The following is an 18,351-nucleotide window of genomic DNA, read 5'->3' as shown; positions in this document are numbered from 1 at the left end:
GTCGCCAGGCTGGAGTGCAGTGGCGCAACCTCGGCTCACTGCAACCTCTACCTACCAGGTTCAAGCGATTCTCCTGCCTCAGCCTCCCATGTAGCTGGGATTACAGCGCCCGCCACCATGCCCAGTTAATTTTTGTATTTTTAGTAGAGACAGGGTTTCACCATGTTGGCCAGGATGGTCTTGATTTCTTGACCTCGTGATCCTCCCACCTTGGGGTCCCAAAGTGCTGGGATTACAGGTGTGAGCCACCACGCCCAGCCAACCAAAACCTTTTTAAAGAAAGTCTTTGCAGCTAAATTAAATTTAATCATAAATTCCAATAAAATGAAAGCTTTGCCAAAACAGCAGGCCATGAGGGAGACACTTCACAAACTACAACGTGTAGAAAGCCTGTGTTGTTAGGAGAGACATGATGTGGTGCTGGCTCCCAGGAAGGTGGAAGAGAGGTAGAGTGCGCCCTTCCCCACTTTGTATTGCAAGCAAAGGCTCCTTTTCAAGTCCTTTGGAGAGCAGATCACAAAGCTAGCAACGAAACAGGTGCAGCTTTGCCCAGAGGCCCCCTCATCTTGCCCTAGATAAGATGGCAGAATTTCCAGAGCATAAACAAGGGCTTTCCATACATACCTGGTTGTGAAAAGATTGAATTTTTTACTGGTGTTTCAGCTTCAAAATTTGGCGTGCGCTTTGTTGAATCATCTGTTCCATGTGTTTTGTCAGTGGCAGCTGACACCTGTGCCAGACACGCTTCTGATGCAGCCCTCCTACCTCCTGCCTCTGCACTGTCAGGAAATTACCTTTCCCAGACTTCTTGCCTCGCTTTTTTTTTTTTTGAGATGGAGTCTTGCTCTTGTTGCCCAGGCCGGAGTGCAGTAATGCAATCTTGGCTTCACTGCACCTCCGCCTCCCGGGTTCAAGCGATTCTCCTGCCTCAGCCTCCCGAGTAACTGGGATTACAGGCATGCACCACGTTGCCTGACTAATTTTGTATTTTTTGTAGAGGCGGGGTTTCTCCATGTTGGTCAGGCTGGTCTTGAACTCCCAACCTCAGGTGATCCGCCCTGAGCAGCACTTTGGCCTCCCAAAGTGCTGGAATTACAGGCGTGAGCCGCCGCACCTGGCCAACCTCTCACCTCTCTACATTAAACTGCTTGTGTTGAGATCACATACAGTTGTAAGAAGCCATTAGGTACCTTTTACTCTGGTCCCCCAATGGCGACCTCTTCAGCCCTGTGGTGCGATGCCCCGGCCAGGATTCAGACATGCATACAGAAAGTATCCAGCATCTCCATTGCCTCCCTGCCCACCACCCGCTCCGTAACCCCAGTCACCCCGTATTTCTCCATTTCCATACACCTGACAATTCTAGAATGTCATGTCAACCGAATTACGTAACAGGGAACCCTTTGAGATTGGCTTTTCTTGTGCATCCTAATTCTCGGGATGCATCCAGGGTGCAGCTTAGGATCAGTAGTTCTTTCCTTTTTTGCTGCTGACTCATATTCCATGGTACAGTGTTCCACAGTTTCTTCAATTATTCACCCATGGGAAGAAGCGAGGTGTTTCCAGTTTTGTGACTCTTACGAGTAACACTCTGGCACACGTTTGTGGACAGTTTTTGTGTGAACATTCGTTTTCATTTTTCTGGCTTAAATTCAACTGCTGGGCCATGTGGTAGTTAGAAAATTATTACCATTCCCCCAGGCCTATCCTGGAAATAAAATATTTAAGATAAACGTTCTTTAAAGAGACAGGCAGCGAAGGTGGACAACATTTTCTGTTTTATTCATTGTTTCATTTTTAGTTGTGTGTGTATGTTTTTGGTAGGGAAATGAACCCATTGAAAGAGATAAAATACCTCTTTCCTGCCGTTTTTCTGTCTCTTACATCTCCCTTACTGCTTCTGTCTTCTTTAAACGCCTGTAGATTCACCAGACCAGAGCACTTGGGCAGCAGCGCCAAGATCAAATGCAGCGGTTGCCATAGCTACCAGGAGTCCACGAAGCAGCTCACTATGAAGAAACTGCCCATCGTAGCCTGTTTTCATCTCAAAGTAAGTTTTCCAGAAAGCCAACTCTGATGGCAGACTTAGTTTTTAGTCCACAGTACGGCCCTCAGCCTTTTGGTTTGCTGTGCGGTTGCATTTTTCATAACTGCAGCAAGCAGGAAGAACACCGAGGAAGGGTCGATGTGAGTGAATTGTCCTCCTGTCTGTGAATTGTCCTTTTGTCTGTGCTGCGGTAAACAAAATCAGTGGCTTCACAGTGAAAGTAGGATGAGAGTTACTTTTCTTGGGAAGCGGAGTGGTTGTGACTTTTTTTTACTCCTGCCGTTCCTCCAGCTACCCCTCCTCTGGTTTTCCGTTTTCTTTTAAGACAAAGGCCCTCAGCATTCAGATCTGGTCCAGGAGTTGTCAAGCTCTTTCTCTGAAGGCCCGGATAGTAAAGATGTCAGGCTCCACAGGCTGCGTGCGATCCTACGATTCTCTGTTGCATGTTCTTTGTTTCATTTTACCACCCTTTAAACATGGAAAGCACCCATTCCTAGCTTGCTGGCTGGAATGGGTGACTCCTGATCTAGGCAAAGGAATGTCTTCTGTCTGGTGAAAGGAACAATTTGCTTGTTTTTGCTGCCACGAGCCATGGATCTTTGTTTTGTTTTCTGTGCTTTGCTGGGTGTGCTGTGAGATTACTTCTTGTACCCTTGGTGTTACCACTGAACAGTCCCATCATCTGAAGACTTGACTTGAACCCTGTACGTGAGGACTTGGGTGGATTACCATTATGTTTTTGAATCTGTAATTCTAGCTGTAGCTACAAGGCAATTCAATAAAATACAAAGAGATACACAGACACCTGTCATTGGAAGAAGCCCCTGAAGCTTCCAATGACATTTCTGGTCTTCTTTCCTCTTCCCTCTGCCCCTTTCCTATTTCTGCAGCGATTTGAACACTCAGCCAAGCTGCGGCGGAAGATCACCACGTATGTGTCCTTCCCCCTGGAGCTGGATATGACCCCTTTCATGGCCTCCAGGTAGGTGGGGGTGTAGGCCGGTTCTGTGTCTGGAGGGGCCGTGATCTTATCAGGACAGGAATGCAGCTCGGATCTCCTATGATAAGATGACTGTTGGCCGGTGCGGTGGCTCCCTCCTGTAATCCCAGCACTTCAGGAGGCCGAGGAGGGCAGATCACGAGGTCAAGAGATTGAGACCATCATGGCCAACATGGTGAAACCCCGTTTCCACTAAAAATACAAAAATTAGCTGGATGTGGTGGCAGGCGCCTGTAGTCCCAGCTACTTGGGAGGCTGAGGCAGGAGAAATGCTTAAACCCAGGAGGTGGAGGTTGCAGTGAGCCAGGGTCGCGCCACTGCACTCCAGCCTGGTGACAGAATGAGACTCCATCTCAAAAAAAAAAAAAAAGATGACTGTTGGTATTAATATAAACCCCACCTTCCCAAAATCTGTGTATCCTGATCTTAAGATGCGGCACATGTTAATGAGTGGTTTTTCATCAGATACCCTGTTTTTGTTTTGAATGTTTCTCTTAACAATTCTCAATCCACTTTCGAACCGGCAAAGTCCTCGAGGTAGGATCACAGCGAGAAGGCAGCACTTCAATTCATGGAACAGATGTTGGAAGTACAGACAGACATAGCCGGTGTTGCAGTTGTAGCTTGCATTTTCCTTTCCACATCTGCCTATTATGGGGCACTTGGCATTGAGCTGCTTACCAGTGCATGAGACAAATAGGAGTTTCCTGTGGCTCTGTGACAAATGACCAAAAACTTGGTGGCTTAAAATTAAATTTCCTCATAGTTCTAGAGGTCGGAAATCTGAGATCAAGGTGTTGTCAGGGCCCCATGGTCCTACAGGGGTCTAGGGGGTTCCATTCCTCAGCGCCTCCAGCTGCCAGTGGTTCCACGTGTTCCTTCTGTGGCTGCGCCACTCCCCTCATTTCTGGGTCACGTAGCCGGCTCCCCTGAGTCTGTGTCCAGTTCCCTCTGCTTCTCTGTCATGACAGTGGTCACTGGCTTTAGGGCCCAGGCAGATCATCGAGGAGGATCTTATCTCAACATCTTTACTTCGAGTCTCTGCAAAGACTGGTTTTACAAATGAGGTCCCAGTCTCAGGTTCTGAGGGTTGAGACGTGGGTATTGTTGTTTGCAGGGTGTTATTTTTTGGCGGCCACAGTCCTAGCCCCAGCACTGTGGAAAGCATGTTGCCTTTTGGTAGTTACTGGCCTGTCCCACTGCTGTGGCACACAGCTGACCTCCTGAATAAAACAAGACCACCAGAGTCAGAGCTCCATGCCATCAGCCTGACCACGATGGTCACGTACTGAGGGAGGTGACAGTACTGTTCTAAGGTCAGGGTCTCAAAGATCTTGGTGTTTCCTGCCAAACACAGCCATGGGAAAATGCAGTAAACAATGCTCATGGCTTCCTGTTCCCAGCACCGCCTCTCCCCTGTCTCACTAGGAGAGGTGCTGGTCATGAAACAATGAGCAGCAATCTTTGTCCCTTTTGAGGAGGCACCTGCCTAGGTTGTGAAATGGATTCAGCTTACCCTTTCAAGCTAACCTTTTACATGTGGGAGGAAGGGCGCCTTCACCATCTACTTTGTCACAAACCAAACTCAGATTCCTCCAGATCCAGCTCCCATCACCAGCCCTATTCAGGACCCACCTTGGAAGAACCAGGGGCCACACCAGGTGGCCCCAGGACCCAGGTGTGCTCTGAGGCAGGGGCCTCCACAGCTCGAGTGTCAGTGTCCTCACGAAACCCGGGGAGATTTCTACCTGAAGCATAAAGCGCAGCCCGGTGCAGCGTCTGCATGGTCAAGCCTGGATAAGTGTCAGTTTCAGGAGAGGCTTGTATCTCTGGGCCTGATGATTTTAACGATGCTGAATACTGCCGTTGTCTGTTACAGCAAAGAGAGCAGGATGAATGGACAGTACCAGCAGCCCACGGACAGTCTCAACAATGACAACAAGTAAGTGGTGCTCAGCGGTGTGGGTGTCCGAGGCCTTGGGCCAAGAGCTGGGGTGGGTTCCTGTCTGCCCTGTAGGGCACCCCGCAGGTCCCCACCACTGACCTGCTTCCCGCTTGGCTGCCCGCAGCTCCACTAGGAAAGGCCGCTCCACGCGGCGCCACAAATGCTGCCTCCTGTTGGAGGAGCCCAGTCCCACTCCTGGCCTCTGGCAGGAGGGAGGTTCCATCTGGAAAGCTCGATGTCCATTCTTCTTGCCTTAGGGTGGTAGAAAGAATGAAAGGCTGGAGTGTTCCAGGATCCCCACTGCTTGACTGCAGTCACCACTCCCACGACATGCGGTTCCAGGAAGCGCCTGGACCCAGGCTAGAGCCAGGGAGTGTGACCAGGCTCCCTTAGTTCCTGCAGCCTCCTGTGCATCAGCCGGAAGCCCTGGGGGTTGACAGCCAGGCCCACAGGCCTCCCACTCCTTCCCTGGGCTGCCTGGTTTCTGATGGTGATGGCCTCGAGTGGCGGCGTTGAGCCACCTGCGCCCTCCCTCTCCTTTCCTCCCGCACTAGGTATTCCCTGTTTGCTGTTGTTAACCATCAAGGGACCTTGGAGAGTGGCCATTACACCAGCTTTATCCGGCAGCACAAAGACCAGTGGTTCAAGTGTGACGATGCCATCATCACCAAGGCCAGCATCAAGGATGTGCTGGACAGTGAAGGGTGCGTCCTGTCGGGTGGGAGGAAGGCCCTGTGGTGGCCACGGTGCTCTCCCCTCTGGTATAGCTGAGACCAGCCCACGTCTGAGCCTAGGACCACTCAAAGGTGTTGACCTTCATTTACCAAAGTAATGAGGCCTGTGCTGGATAGGATGCCAGCCTTGATGGTGGCAGAAGAGGTGCCTGAGCAAAGGCCCTCTCTGGAGGCATTTCCTTAGCACAGAGAACATCAAAGCAGTTGTTTTTTAACCACGTGAACTGAACACATCAGTTCTTCTTTTTTTTTTTTGAGACGGAGTTTCGCTCTTGTGGCCCAGGCTGGACTGCAATGGTGCGATCTCAGCTCACTGCAACCTCTGCCTCCTGGGTTCAAGTCAGTCTCCTGCCTCAGCCTCCCAAGTAGCTGGGATTATAGGCACCTGCCACCACGCCCGCCTAATTTTGTATTTTAGTAGAGATGGAGTTTCTCCATGTTGACCAAACTGATTTCAAACCCCTGACCTCAGGCAGTCCTCCTGCCTCAGCCTCCCAAAGCATGGGGATTACAGGCGTGAGCCACCGGGCTTGGCCCACATCAGTTCTTTATCAGCTCCTCTCTCCTTTCCAGTTTCGTTCCTTCATGGCATAGAAACCTGTTGACCCTCCAGGGGTCAGGGGGACCCCAGCTGCCATGAGCTCCCTGAGGGCTTTGCACTTCACATTCTGAGCAACATGGAAGCCCTCTTGAGAGGTTTTATTTGGAAGAATCTGGGATTAAGGACAGCCTTCAGGGCGATGAGGTGGATCTGGACTGGACCCACTTGAAAACTCCTCCCTGTCTCTGCCTCCACAGGTACTTGCTGTTCTATCACAAACAGTTCCTGGAATACGAGTAGCCTTATCTGTAGCTGGTCAGAAAAACGAAGGCAACGCAAGCCTCACAAAGTGATCCTCCCTGCCTCTCCCGCCTCCCGCCGCCTCCCCGGCCTGGTGACACCACCTCCCATGCAGATGTGGCCCGTCTGCACCTGGGACCCATGGGGTCGGGATGGACCACACGGACGGGGAGGCTCCCGGAGCTGCATTGAAGATGGATGAGATGAGGGGTGTGCTCTGGGTGGGAGGAGCAGCGTACACCCGTCACCAGAACATCTCCTGGATCCTCATGATATGGGGGGGTGCAACCAGGGCCTCACAGTACGGAGTGGCCGCCGCCTGGCATTCCCCAGCACTCGGTGTGGAAAGGCCCCTGCCTGCCGTAAGATTATGGGTCCATCGAAGCAGTAAGCTGAAGACGCAGCGGCGTAGTATGTGGGACAGAGGGCCTTGCAGATGCCTTTCTGTTCATGTTTTAGTGTTAAAATACGGAGAGTATGGAATTCTTCACCTCCGTTTTCTCAGCGGCTGTGAAGCAGCCTCCAGAGCTTCGGAAGTAAGGACACTACGTCGCGTTTTCAAGCGTGTCTGTTCCGCAGGTAACTTAGCATCAAGCTGCACGTGGAAGCGTCTCGCAGTTTTCTAGAGACAGGCATTTTCTTATCCCTCTCCCTCTCCTTTTTCCACAAAGGTGAATTTCATAAATGTAATACTAGTAACGTGAATGAAGTACTGAGTTTATACTGAAATTTAGATAACTTCTCTTTTAGTCTTGAGAGCGAGTCTTGCTTTTTAATCGGTGCCGTTTATGTTGCTGCCCGCCCTGTGTGCCTGGCTCCTCTGGGTGCCTTGGTGTCTGCTGGGGGCTGGCAGTGAGCGCAGTGGAGGAGAGTCATGCTGCAGCTCATCCTGTGTCTCTGGTATCTCAGGCTGGAGTAAATGCAGCCTCTGCCGGTGTCTGATAGGTTCCCTCCCGCATATTTTCTTTGTCTGCCTTCTGTCCCATTGCCTGGCGACCACTGCCTGGCAGCCAAGTGTGTTGGTCACAAATCTGGAGTGGCCTCTGGTGGAGCCTGCATCTTGTCTCGTCTGCCTCTGCTTCACGTTTGGTGTACTTTCGGGCGTGGTGGCGGTAAAATGACATCGTGATTGAGCTTGTCAGCAGAACTAAAAGAGAAAGTAGAAGGATATGCGTTGTTCCTTGTAAGATATTTTGCATGTATCTGTGTATTCAAACAGAGATGGTTTGTCCATTTGTCCACTGAGAAATTATAAACTAGGGGCAAGAGGGAGGAAAAGTACTTAAACATAGTTTATGAAGCAACTGTGTCTCAGGCTGGCTTGTCCCAGGAGCCCCAGCTGCATTTGAACTGAGGCTTCTTCAGTCCTGCAGGAACAGGATCATCTGTCTCGGGGGTGGGCGGATGTTTTTATAGACAGCCAGGGAGTCAACACTGTTGGCTCTGTGGGCTATGTGGTCTCTGCCATAAATAGTGCAGAAGTGTGGCTATGTCCAGTACAACTTTTAGACACAGAAATCTGAATTGCATATAATGTTCCGTGTCAAGAAAGTTAGATTTTTTTTTTTTTTTAAACTATATAAAAACATGAAACGTATTCTTAGCTCACAGGCCATGGAGAAGCTGGTGGGGATCAGACCCAGCTCCTTAGCTGGCTGGGCTGGGGAGGGGGCGGTGACAGTGGCAGCTGAGTAGCTACTCACTGCTCAATGTAGAAAATACGAGAACACACGACTTGGCGATCACAGCCCGCAGAACCGTCATGGGCGCTAGAAGCCTTAGGGATGCAGTTTCTTGCCCACGTGCTCAGTTCATTTTCTGTCGTCTTTCTGCATTTAATTCACGTGGAAGCATGCTTTATAAAATGAATTATCAGAGAAACAGATGGGCTGAGATTTTCAGAAATGGCCCCTTGTGACCAAGTTTTGCTGTTTCGATGACAGTGCTTTGAAGATCTCTTTTGAGGATGAGCAGTCTGTTCATATTGACGATTTTTAATGAAGTGAGGAGATGGAGTTTTGCTCTTCTTGCCCAGGCTGGAGTGCAGTGGCGCAGTCTCGGCTCACTGCAACCTCCGCCTCCGGGGTTCAAGCAATTCTCGTGCCTCAGCCTCCCAAGTAGCTGGGACTACAGGCATACACCGCCACGCCGGGCTAATTTTTGTATTTTTAGTAGAGATGGGGTTTCACCATGTTGGCCAGGCTGGTCTCGAACTCCTGACCTCAGGCAATCCACCCACCTCAGCCTCCCAAAGTGCTGGGATTACAAGCATGAGCCACTGCGCCTGGCCTGTGAGCAGTCTTTTAATCAGGAACAAATCTAATAGGAGAGTTGACTGAAGTTGGCCCACAGGATTCTGAGCTGGGCAGTGCCTCCCTGAAGGCTTGCCACCTTGGGACGCCCTGGTTTACTGGGGTGTCTTGCGGAAATGCAGAAGGCAGTGTGTGGGCCTTGGGCCTTTCTGGCAGCTGCCCGGGTTTGGCCAGGCCCTGCCTCCCCTCCCCACTGCCAACCCCTGGTCCCCTTCCTCTTTCCACTTGCATTCGGGGATGTCTGGTGTTCTGAGAACATTAGAACTGGGAAGAGAGGTGGAGTCACATGCATTCTTGGTGGGCATTATTCTAAACTTTTGTATCCAAGTTCATCCGCCGCCTTCCACTGTGGCACTGCCGTTCTAAGCAGTTACCCCATGCGTGCTGCTGAAGAGCTGCTCACCGGAGGCAGGCAGCGGCCCCGGCACTGCCCCTTGCATTAGGTCTTGTGTTTGATGTGCTCTTGTGAATTTACTTTGTCGGAACAAAATATTTACATGTTGGGTTCAGGAATCTCTCCTTTTAGCTCCCCATCTGGCTATGAAATTCAGGAAACCTGTTCTCCCGTTGCCTAGTAATCGCCCCATGTAGGTGTAAATTGTGACAAAGTGCATCTGACCACTAATGGGCCCCCTCGGTGACCCCAACACATTCACAGCTTTGTTAAAAATGGCCTGTGTTTCGGAGATGCTGGCTGGCCTTTCAGTGCTTCCCAGGAAGCCACATGGCCTTTCCCTCTTCAGATGCCTGAAGGGAGTGCTTTGAGACAGGGGATGTGCTGGGAATGTGGGCGGCCTCCCTCCGGCCCCGGGGCCCTCTGTGGACCTGGGCTCCCTGGTGAGCACTGCAACCTCCCTGGGCGTTCCCTCCGGCGCCAGCGCCACTGCAACATATAGACCCGAGTGCTATTGTATTTTGGCTTGGTGTGTATGCTTTTCATTGTGTAAAATTGCTGTTCTTTTGCCAATTTAAGTGATTGTTTTGTTTACTGTAAGTTTGAAAATAAAAATTAAGAAAAAAAATTCCAATTGACTGTGCTGTGGTTGGAGACTTTATTTACCAAGATGTTTACTCTTTCCTTTCCCCTCCCATTTTGAGGAGCTCTGTGACTCCTTCTCTTCCCCTAATGCTTTGTAGTCTCTTTTCTGTCATAATAAAGCTACATTTTCTCTGAAAACTGGCCGGTTTTCCTTTTATTGACACAAGCAGCCGAGGAGAGGGTGGCAGGAGGGAGAAGAGCAGCCAGGGCAGACCGGCCTGCATGGGGGCGTCCCTGGTCTGAGTCAGTGGCCAGAGCTACAGCCTGGCTTTGTGCCTAAAGACTTGTCTGGGTGTCAGGAACGCCATGCACTCAACATTTCGTCCCTTTCTGTGAGTGGCCTGCTGCTGCTTGAGCCTCGTCCCTCCTTTTTTGGGCAGGAAGGTGACATCCTGGATTCAGGACAACCATGGACCTTCAGACCTGAAGCCCTTGACATGCTAAATCCTTGCCAGGCTTGGATTACAAGACCCAGGCTGTGGTTATGTGCATTTTGTAGCAAGCTCCCTGCATGGAGAGTAGCAAATGGATAGAAATACTGTCCTCAGTGGAGAGAAGATGTGAACAGCTATTCAAGTGCATGGTTCTGTGACAGGTCACGAGGCCATGGTGGACCTCGATGACATCCTCTCCCAGCCGCCCCCACATACTTCCCCTGCCCTCAGCGGGTCAGGAGTCTCCTGCTCAGCCTCATCTTCAATTCTGAAGCCTCTTGAGTTCTGAATAGTTCTGCCCCCTCCTTTTTCAGATGCTTCTGTGGCCAACCTTTATGGCAAGTTATTTGACTTCCTTTACATGGAAACACCAAGAACACCAGAGAACACTCCGGGTTTCAGACTTTAGTTCTGTCTCCTCATATTAAATAGAACCATTGTTACGTCGCCTGGGGGAAGCTTCACTCTGCCTGGGTCCTCAGACCTTCCAACCAGCAAAGCTCCATTTCTCCGGAACAGGCGTAGGAAAACTTGGAGACATTTGGGTACAATAGTCAACATCGTCCACTTTCACACCTTCACTCTCACAACTCCACCTTCTGGTTGTGGGAGAGTCAGCACCATATACTGGTTTCCAGTGGAAAGCATAACATTCATCTCGTAAGACAACCTCACCACTTCAGCATAACCGGCGATCGTAAGCCCAGTTGCTTCCAGGTGGCGGCTGACACAGTGAGAAGTTAGTTCCCTGGTCAGGGGCCACGGCTGCCTATCCCTCGCTGTGAATGGGGTACCCTGGTCGCAAGCAATGCCCTGTGGGCTGCTGTGATGGCAACAGGCAGGGCCGGCGAGTCTGTGTCCAGGTAGGGGCTCCCTGCAGTGAAGGCCGATCTCAGCCCTCTCCACAGTGTGGGCAGCCTGCCCATAGGTGGCCAACCGGTCCTCCTGGGAAACAGTGATCGACACCAAGTCTCTCATCAGCAGATGGGGCACTCGGCAGTGGTGTCGGCCTGGTCAACCCGGTCAGGGCACGAGCAGGATGCTGAGCCTCTTCCCTCCCATGTCTGTCTGATGGCCACTTTGTCCACGGGCCCATCCAGCAGTCGTGGTGGCTGGGGAAAGGAGCTGACTCCATCCACCTGGCGTGCCGTTTTCCCCACCTCAGGATCAAGAGCATCCTCTGCAGCGATTCTCTTTGGTGGGAACATGGGAATGTGGATGAAACTATCTTCACAGTGTGAGCTGCTGAGGAGGTGATTGCAGGGCACCCCTGCCCTCTGGGAAGCCCGGCTGGAAGGCGCTTGGCTGTGGTGCCTGCTGTGGCTGCGGCAGGGGCTAGGCTGCAGGACAAGGCTTCCAGGAGGGAGATGGTGTGGCAGGCGGGGCCTCGAAGCCTCCAGGTGCCATGTTGGCATAGCAAGCTGGGGCACTCGGGGCACTGGTGGGCCAGTCTCCGGGGTGCAGACTGCCTGCACTGCAGCAATGAGGCTGGGAAAGGGCAGCAGTGTTCACAGCTGTTGACCCCTTGAGCCAACCCCCCACATCCTCATCACTGCACGGGCTCAGCGTCTCTGGCCTGGCTTACCCAGGTTCTCCGATGTGAATCCTTACAGCATCAGGGCTCATAGTGCCCTGGTCCCCTACGTGGTCACCTGGGGGCCTGCGGTGCCCCTGTCCTCCTAAGACTGGAGTTGAAGCCAGGCCCCTTGGCCTGGGACTCAGGACCTGGGGGATGGGCTCTGACCCACAGGTGGAGTCAGAGGCCCCAAGGGCCTCTCCGGGGCTGAGCCCCACAGGCCTGGGCCTTTGGAGTCCTAGGGTCCCCGTGTGGCCCCCTGGCCTGAGGCAGGCTGGCTGGGGCTGCAGGACCCCCATGCTCAGCCTTCCCTCCAGAGGCCTTGATGGGACCAAGTTCCCCACTAAATGGGATTTCCCAAGGCCCAAAGGCCAAACAATAAAATAGCAATAAAAACCAAGGTCCAGCAGCCATCTGGGGCTGTAAGGCAGCTGGGCGGGTACCGTCTGGGCTCCTTCCATTCCAAGTTCTTCTTCTACCGAGGGGGGTTTGCAGGCAGGCACCACCTTGCTGCTGGGGGGTCTCTCGACCTGCGTCCTCTCTGTCATAAGCCCAGGCAGGGCCTGGTGTCAGGGTCCCAGGGGGTTTGCTGGACCAGGCCTGGCCTGTGGTTCCAGAGCTGCCCAGGTAAGATGTTGGAAGTGACAGGGGCACAGTAGCCCTGTTCAAAATTGTAGCTGGGGAACCATGGGCTCCCAACGTCCAGGTCTGTCGGGCGCTGTGGCATAGAGTTCCAGCACAGGCATTTTCATATACAAGGCCTGACCTCACTGGGTGACAGGCTGGCCTCATCTTGAGCCTCTGGGCCCCTCACAGAGTGGCTTGCCTCACTGGGTTCTGGTGAAGCCGCCTTGTGCTGCTGGGCCTCGGCCTCAGCCTTGAGGACAGCCCAGTCAGGCCAAGCTGGGGGAGGACAAGGCTTTTGTCCTGCAGGGACTGATGGCATGAGTCCCTGGAGCTGAGCTGGTGGGGTGGGGAGAGCCAGTCTGTCCCCCTCACATAGGGGCCCAATGCCAGGGGACACCCTTGAGGATGCTCACTTGAGTTCTGCTGGAAAAAACCAACATGGTCGGCATCTTCACCGAGCCCATGGGGCCTCTCCAGGGCTGGGCCCCACAGGCCTGGGCCTCTGGAGTCCTCCAGGTCCCCGTGTGACCCCCTGGCCGGACACTGAGGACGCCCCTGCAGGCTGCTGATCCCAGGGTGAGGGCTGTGTGCAGCCTGGGGTGGGGAAGCTTTCAGGGAACCTCAGGTCGCTCCTGAAATGGTCCCCAGGGTACCGGCTGGCTCGGGGCTTCCTGCCTCACGCCCTCATCTCAGGGCTGTTCAGCAGCCCCGAGTCAGAACTCAGGTGACACCTATCACCCACCCCCTTGCCACCTCGCATGGGGTCTGTCTCCACAGTGAGTGAGAAGTGAATGGGCACGGGTTTCCCTCTCTCCTCCAGGCCGTCCACCCCATGCCAGGGCTGGACCGATCCCACGCCCGGCTGAACTCTTGGTTCTGGCTCTGGGTCAGGGCTTCCCCCATGCCCTCTGCCCAAATCCTCTCTGGGTCAGGGACACTGGTTCTCTTGTCCACCTGGTTTGTTGTCTTGACACCCTTGGAGGGGCACTCAAGAATGAGGGGTTCCTGCTGCTTGGAGGTGGGGGCAGGGGCTCCCACACCTGGATCTGACTGTCCCAGTGCCCTTCAGGGCCCTTTGAGAGGGCGATGGGGACAATGTGGAAAGTGGGGGAAGGAAGTCAGGGGTCCTGCCCACAGCCATTGCCAATCTGTACCTCATGGCCAGGACACATGCGCTCAGTGCCTGCCCTGAGGGCTGGCAGACCCATTTTATTTCCTTAGAGGAGAGGAAGAAGGCCGGTGCGGTGGCTCACGCCTGTAATCCCAGCACTTTGGGAGGCCGAGGCGGGCGGATCACAAAGTCAAGAGATCGAGACCAGCCTGGCCAACATGGTGAAACCCCATCTCTACTAAAAATACAAAAATTAGCTGGGTGTGGTGGCGTGTGCCTGAAGTCCCAGCTACTCGGGAGGCTGAGGCAGGAGAATTGCTTGAACCTGGGAGGCGGAGGTTCCAGTGAGCCGAGATCGACTCCACTGCACTCCAGCCTGGTGACAGAGCGAGACTCTGTCTCAGAAAAACAAACAAATAAAAAGAGTAGAGGAGGAAGAGATGCAGGAGGAAGACCAGGTAGGAGGGCTGGTGGGGCCAGGGCACTCCCCGCCACTGACTGTCCCAGAGGGTGACTCGGGAGGGGACCTGGTGCTGGGGCTCACCTGGGGGTGGCAGGTCCCGGTGTTTCCTTGAGTTCCTTCATGGAGGTTTGAAGGTTCCTGAGGACCGCGTTGTCCTCCAGGGCCCAGCTCTGAGACAGTCGCTCCTGCAACTCCCAGACGGTGCTCTAGCAAAGCTTCATGAGGCGCTCTAGGGACAGGGTGGGCATCAGGCTGGGAGGGTTCCCTGCAGGGGATCGGTGTCCGCTCCCTGTTTCCACCAGGCCCACCTCCCACTGGGTGATGCCAGGTCCTTTTTGGCCACCCCAGGGTCCGGCTGTGCACAGGAGGCCACCGCTGGGGGAGGCCGGGCAGGGAAGTGCTCACCACACTCCTGACTTTCATCTGGGTCATGTACAGGGTGGGCTCAGTGTCATCATGCCTTGCCCAGCCCACCAGGCCAGACCCCTCCTTGAGACAGAGCAGAGAGTCACAGGAACAGTGTAAGGACACGTCCCTCAGGCCAGCCGGGGTCTGTGCCTCGTGCTCCCCAAGGCACCCTCGGGCACACGGGACTTACCCCTGTGTATTTTGAATGATGCATGCGCCATGGCCATCAGTACCCGCTCGCCCTCCAAGACGAGCACATCCCACAGTTACAGGGTGAGCCCGAAGGATTTCGTGAGGACAGCAAGTGTGGGAGGACCTGTCTTTCTGGGCTGGGATCGGAGGCCTGAGCAGAGCGCCCTGGGGTTTCAGTCCCCTGGAGTGCTGGGGACTCCTCTCCATGGGATGAGACCCCCCTATAAAGCTGGGTCAGACCAGGTCCTGCAGCTCCTCATGGGGGACACACCTCGGCAGTGATGTGGCTTCTGGAAGGCGGGGCTTCCTGAGGACTTTGGGCTTCCTTGGGTCCTCCCAAGTCGGGTCCTGGCCCAGTCTGCCCATAAGGCTGGGCCTAAGCCCTGGCCTCTGCCATGGGATGCCCCCTCTCAAGCAGGGCCTGGTGTGTGTGTCATGCAGGGACCTGCCTGTGCCTCCTACGGGCTGGGGGTGAGCCGAGTCCTCCTGGTGGAGCTGGACCCCTGGGCTGCAGCAGCTGGGCACTGTGTTCATGAGCTGGGGTCTCCCTGTGCCTCCTTGCCCCATCAGTGCAACACCGGAGGAGCCACTGCAGCATGAAACCATCAACGCACAGCCCTTCCTTGTCCTAAAGGGAGGGGCAGAGGTGCTCAGGGCCCCTTGAGTTGCCCTGCAATCCTCCCTTCCAGGCCCCTGCAATCCTCCCTTCCAGGCCCCTCTGCAGACCCTTCCTCAGGGGGCAAAGCCCAAGGGTCTCCCAACACATCCATGCACGACGCCCGGTGGACACACTTCCCTTAGCCCTGCTTAGCCAGAGCTCAGCCCTGCTCCCAGCGCCTCTGGATCCTCTGGGGCAGGAAAAGGACACCCAACTTCAAATTCATGGAGAATCCCCATCCCAGGTCGGGCCGTGGCTGGGACTCGGCCTCTTGCCAGCCCCATGAGGGGCTCGAGTCTCCCCTGGCCCATGGGACCCAGGGTGTCGTTCACTCACCAGGCGCGTCTCATGATCTTCGGGAAGGACTTTGCAGCACCTGCTCCTGGTGCGATAGGCGCCTCCGGAGCCAGGCAATATTTGGGCTGTAGAATACTGAGAAGCCCCCGACCCATCACCCCATCAGAGCCCACGCCCAAGATGTGGAGGCGTCAGCTGGAATTGCTGGGTAGTGGCAGGGGACCCCGGGCCCCAAGGCCTCCCTCTCTACCATCCAGTGATCCCACCACACAGCCTCAGCCCTGAGGAGGAGGGCCCTGGCTGGAAGCGCTGCCCAGTGGCTTCCTGGGTTGAGGTGCCAGGAGGACAGGCCTGCCTCTGACACCATGGGGCAGGGCTGAGGCAAGTGGGTGCCAGCAGGGAGAAGGGGGTGGGTGCTGGGGTGCTGGATGTGGGGTCAGGCTAGGGGACATGGGATGGGCAGACATTGCTATCTGGGCTTCGTCGGCCCATTCATGTGCAGGGAGGGTGGCTGGGAGCGCAGCCAGCTGGGAGGCAGGAGGACCCTCAGGGAGGTGAGTGGCGCCTGCACAAAGTCGGGGCTGGCTTCGGGCAACAGAGGGCGGCCAGGGGGAGGTATGGGTCCCTCTGCTGTTGGGGATGAAAAGCGTCTGACTTGAGGTGAGAGGGTCCCTGTCCAGGCCCAGGCTGCTGTGGGACCTCAGCAGGGACATCCTGGAGACTCCAAACAAGCTGGGATGCAAGGAAGACACCTTGCCTGGAAGTTGGGATCACCGGCCAGGGTGGCCGTCCCCTGGCCTTGCTGTGAGAGGCCCGGGGGCAGCTGTCCACCTACCCTGCAGGGAGTGCCTCTGACTGTCCAGCAGCTGTCCAACACCCAGAAAGCATCTTCCTCCAGCAGATACAGGAGGAGGGTGGCCGGGCGCGGTGGCTCAAGCCTGTAATCCCAGCACTTTGGGAGGCCGAGACGGGCGGATCACAAGGTCAGGAGATCGAGACCATCCTGGTTAACACGGTGAAACCCCGTCTCTACTAAAAAATACAAAAAACTAGCCGGGCGAGGTGGCAGGCGCCTGTAGTCCCAGCTACTCAGGAGGCTGAGCCAGGAGAATGGTGTAAACCCGGGAGGCGGAGCTTGCAGTGAGCTGAGATCTGGCCACTGCACTCCAGCCTGGGCGACAGAGCTAGACTCCGTCTCAAAAAAAAAAAAAAAAAAAAAGGGGGGGGGGGGGGCGGTGATGCGGCTCGGGTCCCTGTGGTAGCCCACCTCCTGCAAGAGCCAGAGTCACCATGGAAGGATGTCTCCTGGGAGGGCTGAGGCCACCTGGGAGGACTCATGTCACCAGAGATGGCAGAGGTCCTCAGGGACACCTGCCACAGGTCCCCGGGGATTTGGGGTGCAGAGGCTGCACCTCTCCCCTGGCACTCAGAATGAGGACTGAACAGGTCACACATGACTCAGTTGACAAGGAGCCTGGAGGGATTCCTGCAGCCAGCGCCCAAGCTCACATGGCCCCAAAAGGGCACAGACAAGAATTGCTCATGCCCCCTATCCTGGGCCAGGCCGGGGAGGCCACTGTGATAGGCCTGGAGTAGGACCTGTGGACTGCACCCACCATGAGGGCAGGTGGCAGGGTGCTGACCACCACACAAAGGGTCCTGTGATGGCCCAGGGGCTGCCTGCTGGGCACAGGAGAGCAGCTGGGTGCACACCAAATGTGGGCAGCCCATGGAGTCGGCTTAGTGGCTCTTCCTGCCTGGAATGGTCTGGAAAGCGGGAACTGAGCAGGAGCAATCACCTGGGTGACCCCCTCCCTGTCTGCTGGGCTCCTACGGGGTTCGGGCAAAGGGGAAATTGGATCCCTTCCAGGTTTCTGGTGAAGAAGAGGCTTCCTCAGGATGCAAACTCGCTTCAGTCGCCCAGAGCCTGGAGTGCAGTGGCCGGCATCTCAGCTCACTTGTCAAGCTCCGCCTCCCGGGTTCTCGACCATTCTCCATGCCTCAGCCTCCCGAGCTAGCTGGGACTACAGGCGCCACGCCAGCCTCGCCCGGTCTAGTTCTTTTGTATTTTTTAGTAGAGACGGGGTTTCACCGCATTAGCCAGGATGGTCTCGATCTCCTGACCTCGTGATCCGCCCGTCTCGGCCTCCCAAAGTGCTGGGATTACAGGCTTGAGCCACCGCGCCCGGCCGCAAGGTCATTTCTTCGTCTGAGACGTGGTGGTTGGGTGCAGGTGACACCAGGATTCTGGGCCTCAACCCCTTTCCATCTCAGTTTGACCCCTTGCGCCGCCCCCTTGCTTGGGTGTCCACGCCAGCAAGTGAGCTTGAGTCCTGCCTACTACATCCTGGTGGGTCACGAACACTGAATTTTCAAGAAGTGCCAACACCCCCGAGAGACACCCATGCCTGTGAATATGGGTTCGTGGCCCAGGAATATCGCTGCCCGGGAATACTCACAGGGTTATATGCAGAATAGGCCACGAGGATGTCACATAATTCCTGCTGCCTAGAAAAGAGGGAAAAGGGGGTTTTGTTTTGTGTGGATGCTGTCAGTTTCCTTTTGTCTACAAACCCTGACAACGAACACAATTCTGGGTTCAGATGATCTGTGAGCTCCTCAGGACACCTGAGTTTTTAGGAGTTTTTTCAGTAAAACCCACATTCC

General features: G+C 54.7%; 1 protein-coding gene across 2 annotated transcripts in view; it reads left to right on the top strand.

The window, feature by feature from the left end:
• USP22 (ubiquitin specific peptidase 22) overlaps nucleotides 1-10,056 on the top strand; it is a 43,711-nt gene extending 33,655 nt beyond the window's left edge. For both annotated transcript variants that reach the window (XM_031656999.1, XM_031657000.1), the window contains exons 9-13: nucleotides 1,924-2,050; nucleotides 2,938-3,029; nucleotides 4,927-4,989; nucleotides 5,547-5,696; nucleotides 6,525-10,056. In XM_031656999.1, the coding sequence (XP_031512859.1) occupies nucleotides 1,924-2,050; nucleotides 2,938-3,029; nucleotides 4,927-4,989; nucleotides 5,547-5,696; nucleotides 6,525-6,567 (475 nt within the window). In that variant the 3' untranslated portion in view covers nucleotides 6,568-10,056. The remainder of the gene's footprint in view (nucleotides 1-1,923; nucleotides 2,051-2,937; nucleotides 3,030-4,926; nucleotides 4,990-5,546; nucleotides 5,697-6,524) is intronic.
• The last annotated feature ends 8,295 nt before the right edge of the window (nucleotides 10,057-18,351 follow it).

Source organism: Papio anubis, chromosome 17 (genome assembly GCF_008728515.1).
Source record: "Papio anubis isolate 15944 chromosome 17, Panubis1.0, whole genome shotgun sequence".
NCBI classification, from domain to species: Eukaryota; Metazoa; Chordata; class Mammalia; order Primates; family Cercopithecidae; genus Papio; species Papio anubis.
The sequence above is the reverse complement of the archived record's forward strand: the minus strand, read 5'-3'. Positions and strand labels throughout refer to the sequence as shown.